Source organism: Mustela nigripes, chromosome 7 (genome assembly GCF_022355385.1).
Source record: "Mustela nigripes isolate SB6536 chromosome 7, MUSNIG.SB6536, whole genome shotgun sequence".
In the NCBI taxonomy this organism is placed as follows: domain Eukaryota; kingdom Metazoa; phylum Chordata; class Mammalia; order Carnivora; family Mustelidae; genus Mustela; species Mustela nigripes.
Window position 1 is genome coordinate 52,971,581 of NC_081563.1, and position 22,409 is coordinate 52,993,989.

The 22,409-nt window shown below is 49.6% G+C and overlaps 1 protein-coding gene across 1 annotated transcript in view; it reads left to right on the forward strand.

The window, feature by feature from the left end:
* Window positions 1-21,614, forward strand: part of TGFA (transforming growth factor alpha) — a 106,035-nt gene extending 84,421 nt beyond the window's left edge. The window contains exons 3-6 of the mRNA XM_059405899.1: window positions 1,616-1,733; window positions 12,830-12,979; window positions 15,866-15,975; window positions 17,925-21,614. Of these exons, the coding sequence (XP_059261882.1) occupies window positions 1,616-1,733; window positions 12,830-12,979; window positions 15,866-15,975; window positions 17,925-17,932 (386 nt within the window). The 3' untranslated portion in view covers window positions 17,933-21,614. The remainder of the gene's footprint in view (window positions 1-1,615; window positions 1,734-12,829; window positions 12,980-15,865; window positions 15,976-17,924) is intronic.
* The last annotated feature ends 795 nt before the right edge of the window (window positions 21,615-22,409 follow it).

Here is a 22,409-nt window from a genome sequence, read left to right on the forward strand (position 1 = left end):
AAAAAAAACAAAAATCACCTGGAAATCTTACCACACAGATTCTTGGGCGCCATCCCAATGATCCTAATGCAGTAGGTCCAAGGGCAGGGCCTGTGCACTTGGCTTTCTGATGAGCTCCAGGGGTGTGAAGTTGCTGGCCCACAGACATTTGAGGAGCCCAACTCTGAACCCTGACCCGGGACTCTCACAAGCCACTTGAAGGAAGTCGTGTAAGTGGCCTTTTGTGGAGTTTACCAAAAGCCTTTTTCAGGTCTAAATCAAATGAGATCCACTAGTCTCCAGCCCATCATCTCTCTGTATTTTCTCCTCAACAAGGTAATGAAGCCAGAGAAGCCAGTTAGGTGAACTGCAGCAGACCTGTCCTGCCCCAATGCCCCAGTGTCCACGGTCAGCAAGCAAACAAGCCCATTCCTCAACCACCCAGGCCTGGGACTCGCAGGCCCACTGTTCCCCGCTGAGGCTGTTGGGCCGCATGTCCCGTAGGCTGCCACTGGACAGGGATTTCTCAAAGAGCAAGAGCTCTAAGAACATTTTTTCCAAAAAAAAATATGTAAGTGGGAAAGATCCACTCCCCAAAACACAAGCATCAGAGAACCTTTTGAAAAAGCATGGGTACTACATCTGTCATGCCATCTTGAAATAACTGCCTACAGGGTCTCAAGTGTTATTTGGACGAAACAAGGCTATTGAAGTCCCTTACAATAAATTCAAAGTGATGCCCTGTGGCCTGTCAGGTCTGTTCATGTGTCATTCCATACGGTGCTCCTAATGGCTGTTTTTATTCCTGTGTGAAAGCCAAGGAATAAAAACCCAGAGAGGTTTGGTGACACCCCCAGGCTCTTGTGAGTGGTGGGAACCAGGGCTGTGAGCAGGACCCGTCTCTTTCCCTGCTGCCCTTCCCGCCCGCTCCCGGCTTTCCCGGCACCGTGTGCTGCTCCCGGATGGGCTTCTGGGCTTTAAGTCCCCTTCATGTTAAGATCACTCCTCATCCCCTGCCCCAGAGAGCCTCTTGCTACCGTTTTTTAGGTATGGCTTTCCCAGACGTCTTTGTATCTGAATTTTTGTTTATTTCAGTAGAATTATATGATACAGAACAAATGGGAAATGTACCAGTTTCACTGACAATATCGCATCATGAGCATCTCTCTGTGTCATGAGCTGTTGTTCCTCAGTGTCAATTTAATGGTCATTAGTACTCCTCTCTAACCACCTTCTGGTTTCTTGGCTTTAAAACAGAGTTTTGTGAAGGCTCTCTTAAAAGAATGATCACTATCACTTTGCAAAAGTAAAATGAGGTCACATGGAGAATAGGCTTTAAATGCTCTGGTAGCTAACATCGCCCCAGTATCTCTGAATTACACTGAATCTTTGAGAGAGATGGTTTTGTTTCCCACCAAGGTAAGTACCTAACACAGCCCTGCTGGGAAGCCCGTGATGCAGGTGTCTCCGGTCCTGGACCAGCCATTAGAAAGAGAGGGCATGCTGAGGACGACAGGCAGGGAGGGACCAGAAATCCCAACCAGCAGGGCACCCCTGCTCCTCAGTCGGTGAGGAACTGCATATGTGTCTTGCTAAGCCATGGGTCTGAGCCAAATGTCTTCTCTCTCTCCTGCAGACCCGCCTGTGGCTGCCGCTGTGGTGTCCCACTTTAATGACTGCCCAGATTCCCACAGTCAGTTCTGCTTCCATGGAACCTGCAGGTTTTTGGTGCAGGAAGACAAGCCAGCATGCGTGTAAGTGTTCCCTGGTGTCCTGAGATTCTGGGCTGGGGGCACCCCAGCAATCAATTACAAGAACATTTACCTCCACGAGACATGCCTGATAGCCCGGAAGCTGGACGTGGAGGATCAGAGCAGCAGGCTGAGGGACACCTGCTTCATACCCAGCTGGTGAAAAATCCAGGTTCCAGGGCCCCAGCCCAAAGCCACTGAGGCAGAACCCCCGAGGGTTGGAGCTTGAGGGTCCACATTTTTCACAAGTACCTCGGGTCTCTCCTGGGTTATTGCAAAGTCTGTAAAGTTCTGGATCCAAGTTTAATTCACTCATTAGAATTCCTAGAGGGCAAGGTGTTGGGTTGGATCCCTCTGAGTAGGCAGCGTCTCCAGGAAGAGGTCTCTGCCCTCCAGCATCTTTACAGCACAGCTAATAAAATAAGCTGGAAGTGCATGCAAACAGTTAGTGTACATAAACTGTAACAGAACAAAAAACAGCTTGGAAATCAAGATGTGCGCCAGTGCGTGGTGGTTTCCATGCCAGGCCGAGCACAAGCCCCCTGGGGCTGCTGCTTAATGTAGAGCTGAGCCCCACCCCACCCCACTGAATCATCATCTCCAGGAATGGGACCCAGGAGTCACATTACCTAAGAGCCACTGGGGAGTGCCATGGTCAGCCAGCCTGGGAAAGAAAGGCACTTGAGGAAAGCTCCCCAGAGCAGATGTTAGGGTATGCCTAGTGGGGAGAACAGAGAGGTTATTCCGGGCCTGGAGCATTGAGGGGCCTGCTATTATGGGCTACCTGTTATATCTACAGCAGGAGGAGATAAGATTGGAGACAAATTGGAGGCCAGAGCTTATTGGAAGTGAGCCTTTATTCTCTAGGCAGTGAGAGGCACGTTCATTTGGGGAAGGGAAGTTTTAAGAAAAGGAATCTGTGCATAATTGAATACTCTTAAAGGGCCCCATACACAACTTTGGTGCTATTGACATTCAGGGCTGGGTAGTCCTTTGCTGGGCAAGAGGATGTTAGCGGCAACCCTGGCCTCCACCCACCAGGTGCCAGGAGAACGAACATCTCACAGTGGTGACCATCAGAATGTCTCCAGATCGCCAAATGTCCCCTGGGGGGGGGGGGGACAAAATCCGCCCTCCACCCCCAACTGAAACCTCCCATCTGTATGAAGTTGTCATTTCTATAGGTCATGACTGGTGGAAAGGTAGCAATGCCTTACAGTCCAACTTAATAATACCAGTAAGTGATACTAAAATGTTAACAAAAGCCAGCACTTACTGAATTTTGTTCGCTTCACGCTGGACACTGTCCCACGCATGATCTGTGTGCTAACTCAGGTAATCCTCCCCACAACCCCACGAGTTAGGCACAGAGAGCTCGTGCCCAGATCGCAGGGCAGAGCTTATGGTCAGATGTCCACGGTCGAGCTCCTGAAGCTGAGTGCTTAACTGTGATGCTAAGGGTGTCAGATGCATTAGCCCGAGAGCTACTGAGGCTCTGTACAGAAAAGGCCGGGCGAGGAGGGGGGAGGGGCTTTCCTCTTCCCTCCTGGGCGCAAGCCTCACCTGGTGAAGTAGGCTGTCTCCCTTCCTCCTTGTAGGAGGACTGCATGAGGCCCCCAGGTCAAGTCTACAGAACTTGAGCCCTCCCTATCCTGTAAAGGCGGAAGCCTTCTGAAAGCCAATGGGGCAGGGGCGGGGGTAGGGGAGAGGGGGAGCAGAGGTGCTGGTGCTTTCTTGTTCTCTTCACTGGGGATCCCAAGCCCCGCTCTTGGCCCGGGGAGCTAATCGTCCATCACACTTACACACCATTGCTTTTGGAAAATCAGGATGACTGACTGTCTCTCCCCTAATTCACATTATAAATATCGCTATTAATAATAAGCTTTCGATAAAAGCTATAGCTAGGTGCCAGGCCTGGCTCCCAGCACTCTCTCCATATATAGTAACTCATTGAGTCCTCACAACTCCCTTCACCAGTGGGAATTCTTGTTCTTGTTGCATAAATGAGAAAACTGAGTCAGCTCACAGAAGCAATTTGCCGAGTCCCAGAGCTAGTAAATGGCAGAGTTTAGGATTCAGTCTGATTGACTCAAACTCCCAGACTTGTGTGCTCAGCTACTGCCCCAGAGGGCATTCTGTCTTGGTCTAAAAAGTTCATCTCTGCTAAAGAAGAAACAACAGATCCAAAATGGAGTCACTTGTGCTAAGCCCAAACCAAAACATAGTACCTGACCCAATTGCAGTTTCAGCCGGCCCCAGAAACGTGCTTAGTCCATCCATCTGGAATTTCCCTGGTCAACTCTAGTGATTGATAGACCCCTTCTGTACCCCAAAGAAAGATGAGGTCATTTACTCTTTCCCTGTCTCTGCCCCCTTCTGCTTACATAAGTCTCCCACCTTGTACTGCTCCTTGGAACTCCTTTCCACTGACTAGATGGGATACAGTCTGATTCATAAATCACTGAATAAAACCAATTTGATCTTAAAATTTACTCAGTTGAATATTGCTTTTTAACATCTCAAGTCACTAAGCTCTTTCGTTTGCAAGAAAGGTGTTGGCATCTTCCCCATGTAAAGAGAAACATCGAGGTCATTCCCAAGCTCTTTGCCCCAACCACAGACTCTTAAAGTCCTTTCTGTGGGCCGACTGCGGGATCTCCCAGAAACAGCTGGGCCATCCTTGTGGTTTGGAGAAGCTGACCATTGGTGGGGATACATAGCCATGCAAGCAATTACCACCTCTTTACCTCAGTTTCCCCACCAGATCTTGGCAGCCCAGTGGGTGATATTCAGCCCACAGATGTGTTTTACGGGACAGTGGATGATGATCTGCGTTGTTCTTTGGTAGTTTTAATTTGTTGTCAGCATTTTAGAAGCCGTGTTTCACTCTCCATGTGAATGTCCAGCCCGATGGAATAAACAGAAAGATGGTAGCATCAGGTCAGGCCTAAATTCCCAAGTGTGCCATTTGACTGGAATACAGGTGTGCCAGCCCCACCATCCGCCAAACTGGGCTTGCCCTCTCTGGTCCTCATTCCCCCCTCTCCCCACTGCTCCCCAATGCCAAAGCAGATGTCAGCCCCTGACTGTCCTGTTGTTGCTTCCGCTCGCCTCAATCATGGCAGCCCACTTTGCTCACTCCTGCCGTGTGAGCTCTTAAGCTCGGTGAGGACAGGACCACGCCCTATACCCTTTGTAATTCCAGTACCTAGAAGAATGGCATAATTAATTAATTCCCCACTAGACCAGAAACTGTGATCTGTGCAGAGAAAGCAGAACATTCTGTTCCCACTCGTATGAACTGCCCCAGGTTTGGGTTTGCTGACACACACATTCTGGTCAATAAAACCAACATACCTTGAGGGAAGGCCATATATGTCATGGCCTTATAAAGAAAACCCACAGCAACCCAAACTGAGAGTCTAAAAAGAAGGAGCTCTTTCTAAAACACTGTCTCATGTAAGCTTTGTTTTTATAAGAACAATAGTCTTTAGGTTTCCAGAGAACCTAAATGACATCTCACACTAAAATATGAGATAGAGAAAAAAAGTTAAAACAAATAACTAGTCAGAAGTAGCCAAAGGTAGTGAATAAAATCATCAAACACTTACGTTTCAGTTGAACCCTGGCTGTTATTTTATGTCTTCCTTTAATAAATCCCCACTAGCGCCCAACTACCTCAGGAAACAAATAGGAAAAGGATTTCCAGAGACATTAAAGCCATAGAAAGGCAAGGTTAGGACTTGCACGCCATTTTCCCCTGAGGCAGATTCAGCGTGCTCCTGGTCTGCTGCCGGTAGAAGCCTTCAAACAAAGGAAAACAGTTGAAGGAAGACATCTAGGTGACAGTTTTTAAGAGTTCCAGTGTCCCCAGCCAGTGGCAACCAGTTTGAAGTTTCTCACCTGTTCAAAATGCTCTTCAGTGACTAAACTCCCTGACTTGACTTTCCCACAGCGAAGTGTGAAAACAAATTGCTGAGCCAAGGAAAACACTTCACATGGCCCTGGCCATAGTACATTCTAGTGGGATCTGAACAGAGTCAGACATCTGAAGAGAAGAGACTGTCATCAGTCTACCAGCAGGCCACGATGTGACTGAGGATGTACCCCAAGAGCTTAAGACAGGGAGCAGTTTGGGGCTCGAACCATTTTCTGTAGATCTTCTGTCATCCCAACAGCTGGCAGATGATGGTGTGTAGGGGTTAAATTTTGACCTTGGGGCACCAGGCTGACCCAGTTGGTAGAGCATGTAACTCTAGACCTTGGGGTCATGAGTTCAAACCCCACGTTGGGCATAGAGCTCACTTTATTTTTTTTTTTAAGATTTTATTTATTTATTTGAGAGAGAGACAGTGAGAGAGAACATGAGCGAGGAGAAGGTCAGAGAGAGAAGCAGACTCCCCGTGGAGCTGGGAGCCCGATGTGGGACTTGATCCCAGGACTCCAGGATCATGACCTGAGCCGAGGGCAGTCGTCCAACCAACTGAGCCACCCAGGCGTCCCCACTTTATTTTTTTAAAAAGATTTTTTTTTTGTGGGGCGCCTGAGTGGCTCAGTGGGTTAAGCCTCTGTCTTCAGCCCAGGTCATGATCTCAGGGTCCTGGAATTGAGCCCCGTATCAGGCTCTCTGCTCAGCAGGGAGCCTGCTTCCCTCTCTCTCTCTGCCTGCCTCTCTGCCTATTTGTGATCTCTCTCTAAAAAAATAAATAAATAAAAATAAAAAACACACACAAAAAAACTTTAAAAATAATAAATAAAATAAAAGATTTTTTTTGTTTGTTTGTCAGAGAGCACAAGTAGGAGACATGGCAGACAGAGGGAGAAGCAGGCTCCCCGCTGAGCAAGGAGCCCGATGTGGGACTCGATCCCAGGACCCTGGGATCATGATCTGAGCTGAAGGCAGATGCTTAACTGAGCCACCCAGGTGTCCCTAGAGCTTACTTTAAAAAAAAAAAAAAAAAAAAAAAAAGCAGCAGCAGCAGCAGCTATGACATTCTTCCATGCATAAGTCTGGAGAACATACATAACCTCATTCCCTCTCTCCCCACATAGGAAGCAGACACTGAATGTCCTACCCCCAGGCAGGATAACACAGCAGTGAATGGATTTGGAGGCCAGACCTGAGTCTCTCATACAAGTGGCTTAGTCCCATAAATGGGGATATTAATATTTCACAGGATCATTATGAGGACCCAGTGACTATAAGCTTGCAAAGCTGTTGCTGTCCAAGATGAGAGCCACTGGACACACAGGGCTATTTTAATTAATTCACTTCATTAAAATTTAGTTTCCAGGCCTCACCTGCCACCGTTCAAATACTCGGCCGCTCCAAGTGGCTGGTGGCTACAATATGGGACAGCGCAGATATAGACTATTTCCATCATCGTAACAGTTCTATTAGACAGCAGCAGAGAACATTCAAGCCCAGTTCCCCAGAGCAGGAGGGCTCAGTTACCAGACACTGTGACCATTGCCATGGCCGGAGGATGTTGTAAGGTCCTGCCAAAAGGAGCAGTGGAAGTCGGGAAGACCGCCAAACCCATGGCTGTCCATGAGACTCCAAGATCAGAGCTGCAGAGTGGAAGCCTGTACCCCAGCCAGCCCCCTCCTCCCCAGCCCTGGAAGTGAAGAGGTTATAGGGCTTGGTGAATCCACTTCTTAAGAGGCCAACAGTGGGTAAGCCCAGTATAGGTGTCCTTCGACTCAGTTTCCCCACTCCCACCACAGCCCTGTGGAATTTCTCCATGGCAGACAGGTTCATGTAAATATATTTCTAAAACTATGGTCCTGGGTCCTTAATCAATTCAGTCCTCGGCCCTCATACTGAAGACCGTGTCTTGGGACCTGTGCCAAAAGACTTGGCTAAAAGAGGACTAGCCGCCTGCCAGAGAATACATCATTGTTTATAAAGACAACGTCTCTCGAGAGCCTTAAAACTGCTCCCATCCTTTTATTTACATTTTTAACACTTACACAGCACTTGAGTCAGACACTTCACAAGATATTAACTCAATTCTCATAACAACTCTGTGAAGTAAGTTTTACTGTCATTTATTTTTTAAGATTTTATTTATTTATTTAACAGATGGAGATCACAAGTAGGCAGAGAGGCAGGCAGAGAGAGAGGAGGAAGCAGGCTACCCACCAAGCAGAGAGCCCGACACGGGGCTTGATCCCAGGACCCTGAGATCATGACCTGAGCCAAAGGCAGACACCCAATGACTGAGCCACCCAGGCGCCCCATACCTGGCAGTTTTCTAATGACGTAGTAACATGGGGAGGAGATGTGAAATGAAATATTGATGCAAAATTGTAAAAAAAAAAAAAAAGTGTGTATATATATATATATACATATATATATATACACACACAACATATATATGTGTGTGTGTGTGTTATATATATGTTAAAAACTAGATAGAAATAGTTTAAAGAGAAACATGTCTGTTTGCCATTTGGGGAGGTAGAGTTGGCAACCGTGTGCACTTTTTTTTTCCTTTCTGCTTTATTATAATTTATATACTTTCCAATTTGCTTAGAAACATTCTTTTTCCAGTTAGAGAAGTTTTTTAAGAAAGGACATTTAAGAGCATAGCCCTATATGCATGATCATATTTCTTGAAAATTGGAAAAGGGCCCTGTGAACAGGTGAAACAGGGACTTAAGGGAAAAACCAGAACAAGTCTGTGGGACTGGAGGGTCCATAAGCCCTCGGCAGAGGGGAGAGAAAGGCACATTGTGGGTCATTTCATTCTTCCTGTACAGAGTGGCCTACAGCCACAGTTTGCTCCTATGAAAAGCCCCAGAGAAATCTTGACTGAGTGACAAAAATGGAAAAGCCTTGGGGATCCACCTGGCTGGAGCACACGGCCTTCATCTCCAGCCATGACGGCTCGTGTGGCCGCTCAGCGGGCCTCCTTTTGCCTTCTGTGCTACGCTCTTTCTTCCTCGTACGCTTCTTTCTTTTTGGTTCTTCTTTGGGAGAAATGGCCTGAATGGGATTCCAGAGCCTCATTTCAGAACCCTGAAGACAAAACAGCATTCCAGGACCTTCGTGTTTGGTAAAACCCACTACAGACAGACAGATGAAGTTGGTCAAACGATATAAGAACATGTTCAGTCTTAACCCATTTTCCATTCCCCCTTGTGATAAAACAACTCGGATTTTGTTCAGATTCCTTTCTGAAACAGGGGTGTGGCATCTCCCACTCCCTCTACTCCGCTACCCTCCCACCCCCACCACCCCCCACCACCCCCCAACCCCACCACCCCCCACCCCCGCCTGATAGGTGGGGAACCATTTTATAGCCACCGGCCTGAGGGAATGCCCAGAGGGAGGGGGAGGGAGCAAAGGAAGGAGAAGGAGGATGCAGGTTTCAAATTGTTGGTTCTTATGTCTGTGCACTTAAGCCATGGTTCTACCTCAGTGGTTCTCAGGCCTGGATGCACATTAGAATCACCTGGGGGCCCAGACCAACTGGATGAGCATCTCTGGGGGTGGGCCCTGGCATTTTCCATATCTTCCTGGGCGATTCCACAATGCAGTCAGGTGGGAACGAGGGCCTAGCTGAGGTGAAAGAGAGAACAGCAGCTGAGTCAGGCCTGATTCATTTGCAACCAGGCGAGGTGACTCTTCCCCTCCTTATGTGACTTGTGCCTAATATAATCGGCATAATGAAGTCTAATATCAGTAGAAGCTTGGGAAGTGTTTGCTTATTTGTTTGTTTCAAGAAAAGTTATGTCACCAAATTTTTTCTTTTCCCCACCTTATAAAAAAGCAACTGGGAATCCTCCCCACTGTTACAGACGATCGGGGAGAAGAAGGGGCCTGCCTCCACCCCTAGGCCCCAAACTCTAAATTGTGGCTCTCGACTTTGGCTGCCCAGTGGAATCATCTGGGAGCTTTAGAAACACTCATAACAGGCCTTACTCCCATGGATAGTAACGTAGTTGGTCTAGAGTCTGGTCTGGATGGACCTCAGGATTTTTTCAAGCTCCCCAGGCAATTCTAGTGGACAGCCAAAGTGGATGTCCCTAGGGAAACCTTCATGGTGGCTCTCAACTCTGGCTTCATCAGAATTGCTTTTGGCTTTTTTCAAAACACCTGTTTGCCAAGAGATTTTGATCTTGGGTAAGGCCCAAGGATCTGGATCATGGGTGATTCTGCCTCCTAGCTGCACCTGGGCTGCTTGGGGCAAAGATCCACTCTTCTCAGTGCTCTCCAAGGCCATGACCTGGAGTCTCGCCTGTTAGGCAGCAACCGTGTGCCTCGCTGGGCAAGTTTTTGTTCATGAGCACGTTGGGCTCCCTAATTCAGGGAGACTGAGATGTGAGTTTTTACAGCTGTGACACTGGGCGACAGAGACATTCTTGTTGACATGAAGACTTTCCCACCGGGCTAGGACCCCTGCCAGTATTGAGGCCACACTGGTTGTAAAGTGCCCAGCACACAAACGGGGAATGTTCCTCTGAAAGGAAGCATATGGAAAGTCAGCAGAAGGTGGTGACCCAGCCCAGAGGGTTTTCTTTCTCATTGAGTTAAGATGGCACTGTTTGGAGGAAACCGTGGCGACTTGCCACGCCTACAGCAAGGATACCTCTTTACGGGGCAGTGAACAATCCGTCTTTCTTCTGGCACCGAGGTTTGTGGGCTTGTCATGAAATCACTACCCCAGAGTGTCTTCCACACCGATCAATGCAGATAGTAACCAGCCTTCCTGGTTGAGATCGTTAGTTTTTAAACCCTGAGAAGCCCCCAGGCCCCCATTACCTCATCTGTAAAGAAGGTAAACAGCCACCCTGAGCTCACATGTGCCTGTGATTGTTGGAATTAAAAGAGATCAATTCATATAGGAGTTTGGCAATAAATGGTATGTGCTGTAATTAGAGCTTGGATGCCACACTTTTGTTTAAATAGAATTTCTTGGAGTCCCCCGTGTTGATGGATTAAGTCCATAAGATTCACAGAACCAAGTGCCTGGGGAGATGTTAGAACCCTCCTCTCCCAGGGCCTGCAGGTCAGGGTAGGAACGCTTCAGAAATGGGAGTGCTTACCTTCTATAGCCTAGCCCTTTCACAAACAAGCACACAGACCCTCACCGCACTGCCCAGGGAGGAAGCAGCCCGGACACTGGGCTATGCAAGAACCCAGACTCTGGGCTGAGCAGACCTGAGTGTGAATTTCTCCTTTCCCTAGCAGGGCAGCACAGGTCAATGACTTGATTTTTTCTGGGCAAGGATTAAAAGGCAGAACGTATGTCAAATGTACAGTAACCCTTAACAGAAAAGCAAAGGCCTGAATTCAAACTAAAAAATACCTTTAAGTAAAGCATATAACAAGCGGGCTGTGGGATAAAGAGCCCCAGTGAAAGCCTCCCACTAAACAGTGCTGAAGACAAGCCTGTGCGCTCTGGAATCCCAGGCGAAACCTTAAGCAACAGTTTTTGCAGCATCTCCTGTGTGTCCTAAATCTTAAACTATACTGTACCTGTTCCTTTCACATTAAAATGATTAATTTTTTTTAAGATTTTATTTATTTATTTATTTGACAGACAGAGATCACAAGCAGAGAGGCAGGCAGAGAGAGAGGGAGGAGGAAGCAAGCTCCCTGCTAAGCAGAGAGCCCAGTGCAGGGCTCGATCCCAGGACCCCAGGATCATGACCTGAGCGGAAGGCAGAAGCTTTAACCCACTGAACCACTCAGGCGCCCCTAAAATGATTAAATTTTTGTTAACATTGAGTGAAACCTATGCTCCAGAAAAATACACTGTGTTTATCTCGTGGCTCCAAGTTATCCCTCTGGCATCTGGGGTCTGGCAGCCCAGGAGCACAGGCTTAGGGCAACCACAAAGGTAATGCCCCTGACACAGGAGCAGGCAACAGGGACCCTTAATCCCCTTTCCTTTCTCCTTGTTCTTCAAAGGCCTTTTAATCTAAATGTGAAGGTGACTGACTGGCTATTTCATCAAAAGGTAGACGCCTTTAAAAAAAAAAAAAAAAGTTTATCTAATCATTGCCGTGTCTTGGGGAAAAAAACAAGAACTTTAAATCCAGTGTGTGATGTTTGGTGCAAGGCTGCTCTTGGGGAAGTCCCTGTGGGAAGAGAGCTTCCCCTCCGAGAAGACAGTGGTGATCAAACATTTTCTTTACAATCACAAAGTCATCCGGGCAGTGGGACCTGTGCATAAGCGAAGTGTCTTCTGTTGAGCAAACTCATATGCTTGGAGGGGGGAGAATGCCTGCATCAGAAAATGACCGTCCCTTCCTTATGGCTGGAACCACTCCTGGGGAACATCCTACAAGAACCACTTGTGGCGGCCCAGGATGGTGGGGGGAGGAGGGGGCTGTGAGCAACATCAGCCTTCTGAGGGAAGAGGCTGTTAAGTGAAAGAGATTTTGGATATTAGTAATACCAGTAATATCACCTTGGTATAGGCAGTGACCTTCACAGGCCACAGGGCACGTTCAAGGGCATGACCTCTTTTGTGCCCTTACCGATCTCCAGTGGAACGAGGCCAAGTGTCACTGGAAATGAGAAGCCAACTGGTGGCTTCCCAGGTCCTGCATTTACTAGAAGGTGGCACTGGCCCCTACCTCAGGAGGAACACTGTGTGCTGCGCCCCTCCCCCCAGTAAATGCTCATAGAGCTAATTAAATTTGATGAAGATAATCAAAAAGCAGACCACAGCCTGTGTCTGGTTTGGTGTGTTTTCTTTCTCTTATCATCGAATTCTGAATACATACACTTAGTTTAAAAATAACCTGGGTTTTTATGAACTGCCAAAATGAACTTGGTGTCCTAAACACATGTGCTGCCCTCTTTGTCCCCAGCATCTGACCTAGTGCATTACAGTGAGGTGCTTCCTCACATCAGCAAGCTGATTAGTGGCCCCTTGTCCTCCTACCAAGAGGTGCCCACACGGGGAGGAGGAGCGAGTTTTCGGACACCTTGGCCTTGAGTTGCAGAGGCTGGAGGGGCTCCTTGGGACTCTCCCTACAGCTTTGGGACCCTCTGGCCCAGCCTTCCCTGGGAGCGGGAGGAAGGTTGGGAGAACCAGAGCACTGTCAGAAGAACATGCTGACGTTCCTTTCTTCCGCAGCTGCCATTCTGGGTATGTGGGTGCGCGGTGTGAGCATGCCGACCTCCTGGCCGTGGTGGCCGCCAGCCAGAAGAAGCAGGCCATCACCGCCTTGGTGGTGGTCTCCATCGTGGCCCTGGCTGTCCTCATCATCGCATGTGTGCTGATACAGTAAGTGTTTGTCACCCCTGAAGTCCGGACTTCCTCCCCGAGCCATCAGTCCCATGGCCAGACGACACGGCCACCTGGGCATGGTTTACTGCTGGGGTGTCTGACTGGTGTCAGCAGAGCCGAGAGGAATTTCGGTCATGGCCACCCGCGGTCAAGGGCACCCATCCTGGGAGGGTCCCCAGTGGGGGCTCTGTACGCTGTTGGAAGCCAGCGGGGAAGCAGAGGTTCATCTGCTCTCTGCCTGCTGTTGGGTTTGGAGCCTCCAGAGTGATGATGGGCATGTGCGGGCATTCCAGAGCAAACTAGAAGTGACTCCCAGCTTCCAGTGGCAAGCGGCAGAGGAGTTTCCTCTCTGCCAAAGGCACTTTGCAAATCCCAGAGCCATGTTGGAGGTCTCAGTTGCTCTTTGGACAGGCTGATGGCAGCCCTTCCCCCTTCTCCACTCCTCTGCCCTTTCTCGTCTTCCGAAACTCATCTTGCATCTTCCAGAAAGCCTTCCTGAGCCCTAGCCCAAGGGAGACCCTTTTCTTGGGCTTATTTGCTTGCCCATATCTCCCAACTGGACTGCTCCACAGACAGAGTTCCCTAGTGCTGTAGTCACAGCATCTGGGCAGATGTGGTCCCTGGAAATGTCTAGAGACCTCTAATTCACAGAGCAGGTCCTCTAAGAAAGTATACAGAGTCGGTGATGCATAAGGCATTCCCAGAAGGGCTAAAGGCTCCCAGTCAGCTTGATGTAGATTCACTCAGGATGGAGACAGTGGGGGATGGGCCATTCTGGTGAGGGCTGGAGGAAGCCGCTGTGTGTTAATGAAGGAGGCCAGACAGGAGCCCTCTGAGGCTGTCCGCAGTCTGGACAAAAAATAAGGAGTCTCTGTCCTGTTTGGTTATTGGTTTGCCACTGTTGAGGCAACATACACACCTGCGGCTCTGGTGACAAACTGATGTCCCATAGAGCCCCACGCTGTTGACGGGAGCCGGTCCAAGCCAGCATTAAAGGGTGAGGGATGAGGTTGAACTGAGCTGGCCTTTCCTTCCTCTTCAAGCCGAACATGCTCTACTCCCACCTGTCTTGGAAAAGGTGGTGGACGAGCAGCCCTAGCTCATGCTGTAACATAGCCCAGACTCTCCTGTGCACGAGGGCAGTTCTTGTGGTCGTCAGGCTGTATGTACTCACCTGTCAGGTCCACTATCCTCTATTTCTGTGGCCAGGAGGGTCCCAGAGCCTCAGGATGCCCCTGTGAGCTTCTCCAGAGGGATTTAAAAGCTAATTTTGATGCCTGGATGGCCTCTCTCATTCCCAGGGAGGAAGCCAGTCTCACCTCCCCTCTTTTTCTTTCTTTTCTTTTTTAAGATTTTTATTTATTTATTTATTTATTTGACAGACAGACACCACAAGTAGACAGTGAGGCAGGCAGAGAGGAGGAGGAAGCAGGCACCCCACTGAATAGAGAGTCCGACGTGGGGCTCAATCCCAGGACCCTGAGATCATGACCTGAGCTGAAGGCAGGGGCTTTAACCCCTGAGCCACCCAGGTGCCCCTCCCTTCCCCTCTGTCTTGTCCCAGCCCATCCTTGCTAGAGACCAGTCCAGAATCCCTGAGCCAGACACTAAGCCCTTACCCCAGCCAGGCCACTGGGTGCCTGCGCCTGGGGCCCTCCTGAGTTGGAGAGTTGGTTGGGACCAGCCTATCCTGTGCCAGAGGTACTAGGAGGCCTTAGTCACACTGCCCTGGAATGCTCCTTGCTAGGAAGTGGCTGGGATAAGCCCACTGCTAGCCGACTGCAAAAGACAACCTCTAGTGATGGATGGATCTGGAATCGGGTCCTCTAGATCCCTCCAGATCTGGGACTCTGCAGCTCAGCAGGGCGCCATGCAGAGGCAGACTGCTCTGGCCACCCAGGACAGCAGTGTGTTGGGCAGGAAGGTCTCAGGCTCCTTCTTGGCTCTGCTGCTCAAAGGTTCGGGGGCCCTGGCGGCCTTCCCAGGATAGTGCCCAGAGAGAGGGGCTGGGGATCATGAAATGCCACCAGGCCCCAAGGGGGCAACACAGCAACAGGTTTGTTTTCTCTTTTGTTTCTGGGCCCATGTCCACGAGGAAACCCTGCCCATCCCCAGTGAAGATGCACGAATTAGGCACAGGTCAAGGTTAGAATGAGGAGAAACAAAGTCCTCTGTGATATCCCATGCAAAAGAGCTCTGAGTGTCTCTGCATCATCAGTGTCTTCCTCAGTGCTTTCTTCTGCCCTTCTTTTGGGTTCCCTGGTTCTCTCTTCATGTGAACTCTGCACACTGTTCACTCCCGTGCACAGAGTGGGGCAGGAGCACTCAGAAACCTGGGGCTCCAGGGCTCCGGGTAACACGCATTCACCAAGAGGTTGGGTTTGCCACAGCTAGAAAATGGTAGTCCACGGAAAGATTCAAAGCTGTGGCGATTTGCAACTCATTCTCTCATTCTTCCCACGGGTCTGTTCAGCCCATCCTTGTTCCTTGCTTTGCTGCTGGCAAGGACGTGAGGGATGCTTCCCCCACACACACCCTCACAGCCCCGCCAGCCCGCAGTGGCTGCCTTGTCCCAGCACTGACCACCCTTCTGAGGGCTTCCCCACCTGCTGCATTGCCCCGAGAGCCAGGAGCAGAGCTGTGCTCGCAGAGCTGGTCCTTGAGGGCCAAACAGGTGCCTTTGTTGCCAGCCAGCATCTGTCCCAAAAGCCACCACCCTGCAGGGTGCTCAGCCCCTGGCTATGTGCAGCTGGCCCTCTGGAGGCCCCGGTGGGAAGGTCGCTGCAGAGCCCAGAGCCACCCAGCGGGCTCTTCCCATGACCGCTGCACCAGCTGGGCCCGCCTGCCCTAGGCTCCTGCCCAGCCCATGTTCTCTGTCCACAGCTGCTGCCAGGTCCGAAAACACTGTGAGTGGTGCCAGGCTCTCATCTGCCGGCACGAGAAGCCCAGCGCCCTGCTGAAGGGAAGGACTGCTTGCTGCCACTCTGAAACAGGTAAGGGGCTGTCGCGACGAGGGGCCTCTCTCCCTTGGGAGACACGAGTGGATGGAGAGGGGACCACCACCTTCTCCAGGGCAGGGCAGACGTTCTTAGAGGGTGATGCAGGAAGAGGGAGAAAAGGAAGAGGGTTTTGATCCACCCCAAGTCAGGTTGAGTTTATCCTAAGGTACGTTTCACTCAGAAAAAAAGCTCTTTTATCTTCATTAGTCTGTGTGGCCTCTGACAAGTTGGTTGGCCTCTCTGAGCCTCCGTTTTCTTATTTAAAAGTTGTGCAAATTGGATGAGTGCTGATGTAGAGGACTGAGCAGAGTGTATCACAAACTGTGGACACAATGGATGTTCGCTCTCTTTCCCTTGAGCAGGTCCCTTCCCCTCTCCCATCGGTGAAATGAGGGATTTGGCCTACAGCTCTCAGACCACTGTTTAGCTCTGGGCTCTTGTGATCTTTAAGCTTACCATTGCTTCGTGAGTATTTTCACTGACATCCACGAAGAATACTGGGCATCCGGAAGTGGGACCAAACCTGCTTCTCAGGAGTCCTCACCTGGGTATGACCAGCTCGGGGCTCATGGAGGCAAATGGCTCCTTTATCCAGACAAGCCCTGGAGAGTCACCCATCAACAAGATTTTCTGAAATGCTCTTGTGACCAGTCAAGCCCATCAAAAACCTGAAGTTCCTTTTCGGGGAGTAGTGGAACAGGAGACCGTCACCACAGGCTACTTCCTTTTCGGGAAGTAGTGGAACAGGAGACCGTCACCGCAGGCTAACACCAAGGGTGACCTTCTCTAGTCAGCAGCTTCCATTCCAGAAGCTCACGGTTGCAGAGAGTAGGAAGAAGGGCGGCTGGGAAGCTGGAGCACCGACATGTCCATTAAACCTCTTGGCGATCTGCCCTGGCAGGCACCGAAGGCCCAGGAGCACTTTATTTGTTCTTCAGGAGCCGTAGTAATTGTGCATGAGCAGTTCTTGTCAGCTAGGAGGCCCACAGCTCTTAAGGATGCTAATCTATTCATCCTTCTAACGGCCTTAAGAGGAGGAGGATTTGTGAGTGGTGCGGGTAAACTGAGTCTGCCAAAGGTCTGCTTGGGTCCAACCATCAGTCCACGAGGGAACTAGGATGAGAACCAGGGCCTCTGAAGGCCCCCGCACCCCTCTCTCCTGCTGCCTCCAAGGACCATCCACTGAGCTAAGGAAGTTTTTAGATTGTTGTTTGGCACCAATAGAAAAACAGTTGAAATCTTTTCAGAAAATTTATAGTAGATTTTGTGCCATTTGTGCTCACCTCAGGAGAGCTATTTAAGGTAGAGGAAGTTTCTTATTAATGTTCCTTCTCTGCCCGCATTTGGGAGGACATTATCTTTGCACCGCAGAAGGGTCTGGCCTTCCAGAGATGGCCACTGAGACTGAAGGCCGCTCCTGGAGATGACGTGTACCTCTCCAGCTCCCGAGGAGCCACGGGAGGGAAAAGGGCAGGAGGATGTCCAGGCTGAACTGGACTCTAGAGCTGCCTCCCGTGCGCCATAGAGAATGCCTCAGAGCCCCACCCATTGAGGAACAAATGGGTCCAATCTTAGATGGCCTGAGGGGAAGCCCTTCTGCCACCCAGAGTCCTGGACCAGCTCACGAGCTGCCCACCAGGCCACCCCTTCCAGGGGAGCTGTCCCCAAGCTGGGCGGACTCTCCTCACAGCACGCTGTATCCCCATTCTCTGCTACTGTGACTCACTTCACATTCAGTCAGCCTTGCCTTTGGTCCCAGAAGCACAGTTTCAGAAGCTGCTACCCCTGAGGTTGAACCAGAGGAATCTGGGCTTGGGCCTGTCTGCCCAAGAGAACCTGGTGACCTTGGCTGATGCATCTCCAAGTTTCTGTCCCGAGCTTGTTTTCCTAGCACAGCTGGGGGGCTGGCCCGCAGCACTTAACTTGTTTCTCCTTCCTTCCAGTGGTCTGAAGAGCCCAGAGGGAGTTTGGCCAGATAGACTGTGGCAGCCTGAGGAAGAAAGGACTTCTTCAGGACCAGCTGGCTTCCTACTCTGCCAGCAATCACCTGTGCAGCCTTTTTGTCTTTTGTGGGCCTTCCTTCACAACTCTGTCAAGAACTCTGTCTGCTTGGGGTTATTTGGTGTGACCTAGAGAAGAAATCAGTGGATCACGGTTTCAAGACTGGTCAAAAAAGAATTGCAAAGGGGTGGACTTCTGGTTGACATAGCTAAGGTGTGTGCGTCTGCCGGCCTCGGAGCCCAGAGACATGTTGTGGTCTTCTGCCAGTCGCCGAGGCCAGGCTGTGTTTCTTTTCCATGGGCCCGTCTCCCCAAAACAGTATCCATCCTCCTCAACACCAGAGATTGCTGTCATTGAGTTTTTTCTCATCCGTTTATTGGAGAAGAAGGTGGAAAAGGATAACTATTGGTTACGGGAAGATGCCAAATGTCAGAGGAGCCATGTATGTCCTCTGCCCCCGAGCCCCTCGGCCAAGCCCAACATCTTCCACAGACACACGATGCCGAGGACCTTTCCAAGTCGTCAGCAGCCTCGGAGATCATTTCTTATTTATGAGATGGATGATGGTTTCATTTTTAATCTCTTAAGTCAATGTAAAAAGCATAAAACCTTTTCAGACTTCTACACGAATGATGTATGTAATGCTGGCTGAAAAGTTAGCTGACTGATTACAACCGTCTGGCCCCTTTGGGACAGCTAAGGCTTGGGAAGAGCCCCCCGGGGTGCAGAATTGGAAACAGAGGAGGAGTTGCTGATGAGAGCGAAGACTGGGGCTCACAGGTCTTGCATTTAAGACACAAAGCAAGGAAGGGCCCCCAGATACATTCCAGTAGAAAAGCTAGCCAGTCCAGCAGCAAAGATTTGTAGCTTTGTGGGGAGAGAGGAGAGAGTGCCTGTGTGTGCCTCTCCTCGGGACGAACACAGGACTGCCCAGCTCCACGATTAGACAGATTAACTTCCTAGTGTTCCCTCCATGTATTTAGAAATAGAGCACAAGCGGAGAGCCACAGGCCTTCCGGGCCACATCCACAAAAAGGGGACTGGTCATTTACTTTCCATGTTGCTGTTCGGTTTATTTGTGGATTTATTTTTAAAAGGAGAAATTTAACCTTCCTATTTATTTTCTAGCATTAGGAGAAATGTCCCCGTGATTTTTTTCTTTTTTTCTCTTTTTCATTCAGGATGCTGGTTTTATTAACAAAAACTCTAACAAGTCACCTCTACCAGGATGGGTCTTGCTTTCCCCTTAGAGAAGGAGAAATGTTTTCATGGGCCTCTGGGTGTGTTCTGACCTCCTGGGCTTGCCTGTGGGAAACACTGGTTCCCTCCAGCTAAACAGCAGAGAGCTCACCCCCAGACATTTTCATTAAAAACGGTACACAGAATAACAGTGAAATAGTACGTGAAGTCCTTACGTAAGGGAACTCTGTATTCACTAATATTTGAAAAATGAAAGATCTCTACCTATTAGTGTGTCTGGCCCCACCCATCACGAAAGAGGCCTTTAAAATATAGCAAGTTGGCTTAAAATTTCTACCAGGTTATTTTGTCCTCCCTTAATTCTTCTTCCCCAATCTGTCCGTTTTGATGAATTTACTTGTTACAACTGAGACCATTATGTGCCGCGCGTCTTAGCTCTGGCACTCGGATGGGATGACGGAATGAAGAAGCAGTGAGGGCAGAAACGGGTTCTGCTCGCCTGCTGGCCCGCTACTGAGGCCTTTGACACAGCTTCCGGGCTGAAGCTTCCTTTCTCGCGCCCGTCCTCCAGCCGCGGGTAGGCACACGGAGGCCCACTTGTCGCATCTGGCTCAGAGACCCGTCCCACTGGCACGGGATTGCAGACACCCCAATTTTCACTCTTTTCTCTCACCAGACCCTCCAGAAAGTCTGAGAGCCTGGCGAGAGAGACCAGGGGTGTAGTGTGTCTTTAGCTTCAGTCACATTCTGACTCTAGCACAATCTTTCCTCGGTCTTTTAGAGACTCTCTGAGGTCTGATTGCCTTTAGAGAAGAGGAACCCACGTGAGATGTTTTGTGGGGCTTTCGTCACCAGAGGGAGGGCAGGACCTGTGTTTGGTCTCCAAGAGCCCGAGAGGCTTTGCGGAGGTGTAAGAGAGGGATGAGAGCCTTCCAGGTTCCCTGCAGGGACGTCACCTCAGTGTCCGGGAAGGCTCTGGTCCTCGGCGCCCCTTTCCTCACGCCCGTGCAGTCACTTCGTGAACCGTGCGGGGAACGAGCAGCATGCCTCCCTGTGCGTGGCTCCCGAGGCAGTTCTCGGCAAACCAGCAGGTCTGAAAAGAGTTAGCCACAGAGACTGGGTGAAGGCAGGCCTGGATGGACCTTTGTCCGTGCCCAGGAGAGGAGAACCTTGCTTCTTTGTAGTTTCTCTTTAAAAATCAGATGACCAGCAAACATTGGATTCCTGGGCCATTTCTTGGTATTGGTACATTTTGAGCTAGCTGTAAAAATGTCCCCTTTTGAGGTTAAAAATGCATCTTCAAATCCATCTTTATGGGTTCCCTGTGTTTCCTTGGCCTCGAGAAACCTGAGGATATGACTAGGGATTCCTTCCTGAGGCCTTTCCTGGTCCGCAGCCGCATGCCTGAGAGTGGGAAGCAAAGCAGCTTCCGGTGTCCATCTCAGGAGAAGCGAAACGCCCCCATTAAAAAAAAAGAAGAGGGGGTGCTTGCAAATATTTTATGGAGCCTAGATTCGCCCACTGCTCTGCAGGCTGTGATGGGTCTAAGCATACCGGCCAGAAACCTTTTCTTCTAGATGGAAAGATAGACAACAGTCCACACTGATCTGGAAGATGGTTCCGACACACCTGAAATCAAGCAAGATCCGAGCTCGGCCGTTGTCTTCCCACAGAGGAGGCCGCACAGCCTCCCAGAGTCTATTTTCCTAAGAAGCGAGGAGGTGGGATTGGCACCTCAGCTGCCCATGCGTCGGGGATGTAGGAGGAGGTATGGTTCTAGAGCTTCCTGGGAATCTGTGCTCTGCAGGTGGAGAAGAAGGCGCCTCTTCAGGCCCGTCTTCCAGGGCTGGGTTGTCTCACTGCGCGTGGAGTCTCTTCTCCAGGCAATATTGGCAGAAATGGATCAACAAGGTTCCAGCACTACTCAGGAGACCCTGCCTGCCCTCTAGGGTCTGGGCTTTGGTTTCTCCCAACCTGCTCGGCTAAGGAAGGGGGAGGATTCAAAAGCCCAGCACCCAAGGGGACATCACAGAAGGAAGACGAACCCATACAGTTGTTTTCAGTGTGGGAACATGAGACCTGTCCTCTCCAGCCACTGATTTTACCAAGCTCTTGGAAAGATCTAGGGGTGAACAACACACAGTACTGAAAAGCAGCCCCTCTTCCTAGGGTAGTAACTTACTGAAGTATTCAACTTTCCATTATCTTTATGATAACAAACCTGAGGCTTTTTTTTTTAGAACTTGTTACTCTGACTTCTGTATATGTTGCACTGAAAAGGTTAATATTTAATGTTTTAATTTATTTTGTGTGATAAGTTAATTTTGATTTCTGTAATGTGTTAATGTGATTAGCAGTTCTTTTCCTTAATATCGGAATTATACTTATTTAAAGAGTAGTGAGCAATATAAAATGTGGTTCTGTTTGTTTCAGTCATGTGCATTATTGTCCAGTTGTACCGTACCTTGTTTGGAAGGATGAAGGAATGAACTTTTTTTTTTCCCCCTAAATCAAGACTGGAGCTTTTCTTTCATGAGAGTGGCATGTTACTGAAAAGCAAATTAAGAATCTTCTCCATGCATGCAAGTGATGAGGAAAAATTAGATGCTCTTTTGCAAAATGTGGGAATCCTCAAATTCACCAGAGTTGATCCCTGTCTGCTTGAAGAAACCAAACCCTCCACAAAGTTCCCAACATATTAGTCTTTCATCTGCTAGGTGTCTGACAATACGCCAAATGATGCAGACGAAAGTATAAAACACACAGTCCCCGCCCCCGAAAGGAACTGAGATTTGGCTGAGAGACTGACCTGCAAAAACTAATTCTGGACCAGTTGCAGACAACACGCAAAGGAAGCCTGAATTATAAGGTAGAGAGCCTGAATTATAAGCCTGAATTCCCCACATTGCCCTGCCTCCTTCCTGTGGTTCTCCAGGTGTGCTCCCCAGACCAGCCGCCCCATCTCAGGAATGCAAATTTTCAGGCCCCTCCCCCAGACTATTAAAATCCAGAGGTGTCCCACGCCCCCTCCACCTTCTAGGTGCTTCCAATACATGCTCAAGTCAGAGAACCACTGTACTCTAGGACTCAGCAAAAGACACGTTAGTGAGGGCGGGGGACACAGCTTTTAGGAAAAGCTTTATAGAGGTTTTGCAGAGGAAATGAAACACTGCAGTTTGCCCCTTAGGTGTTCAGAGTTAATGGATATCAGAATGTACAGTCATAAC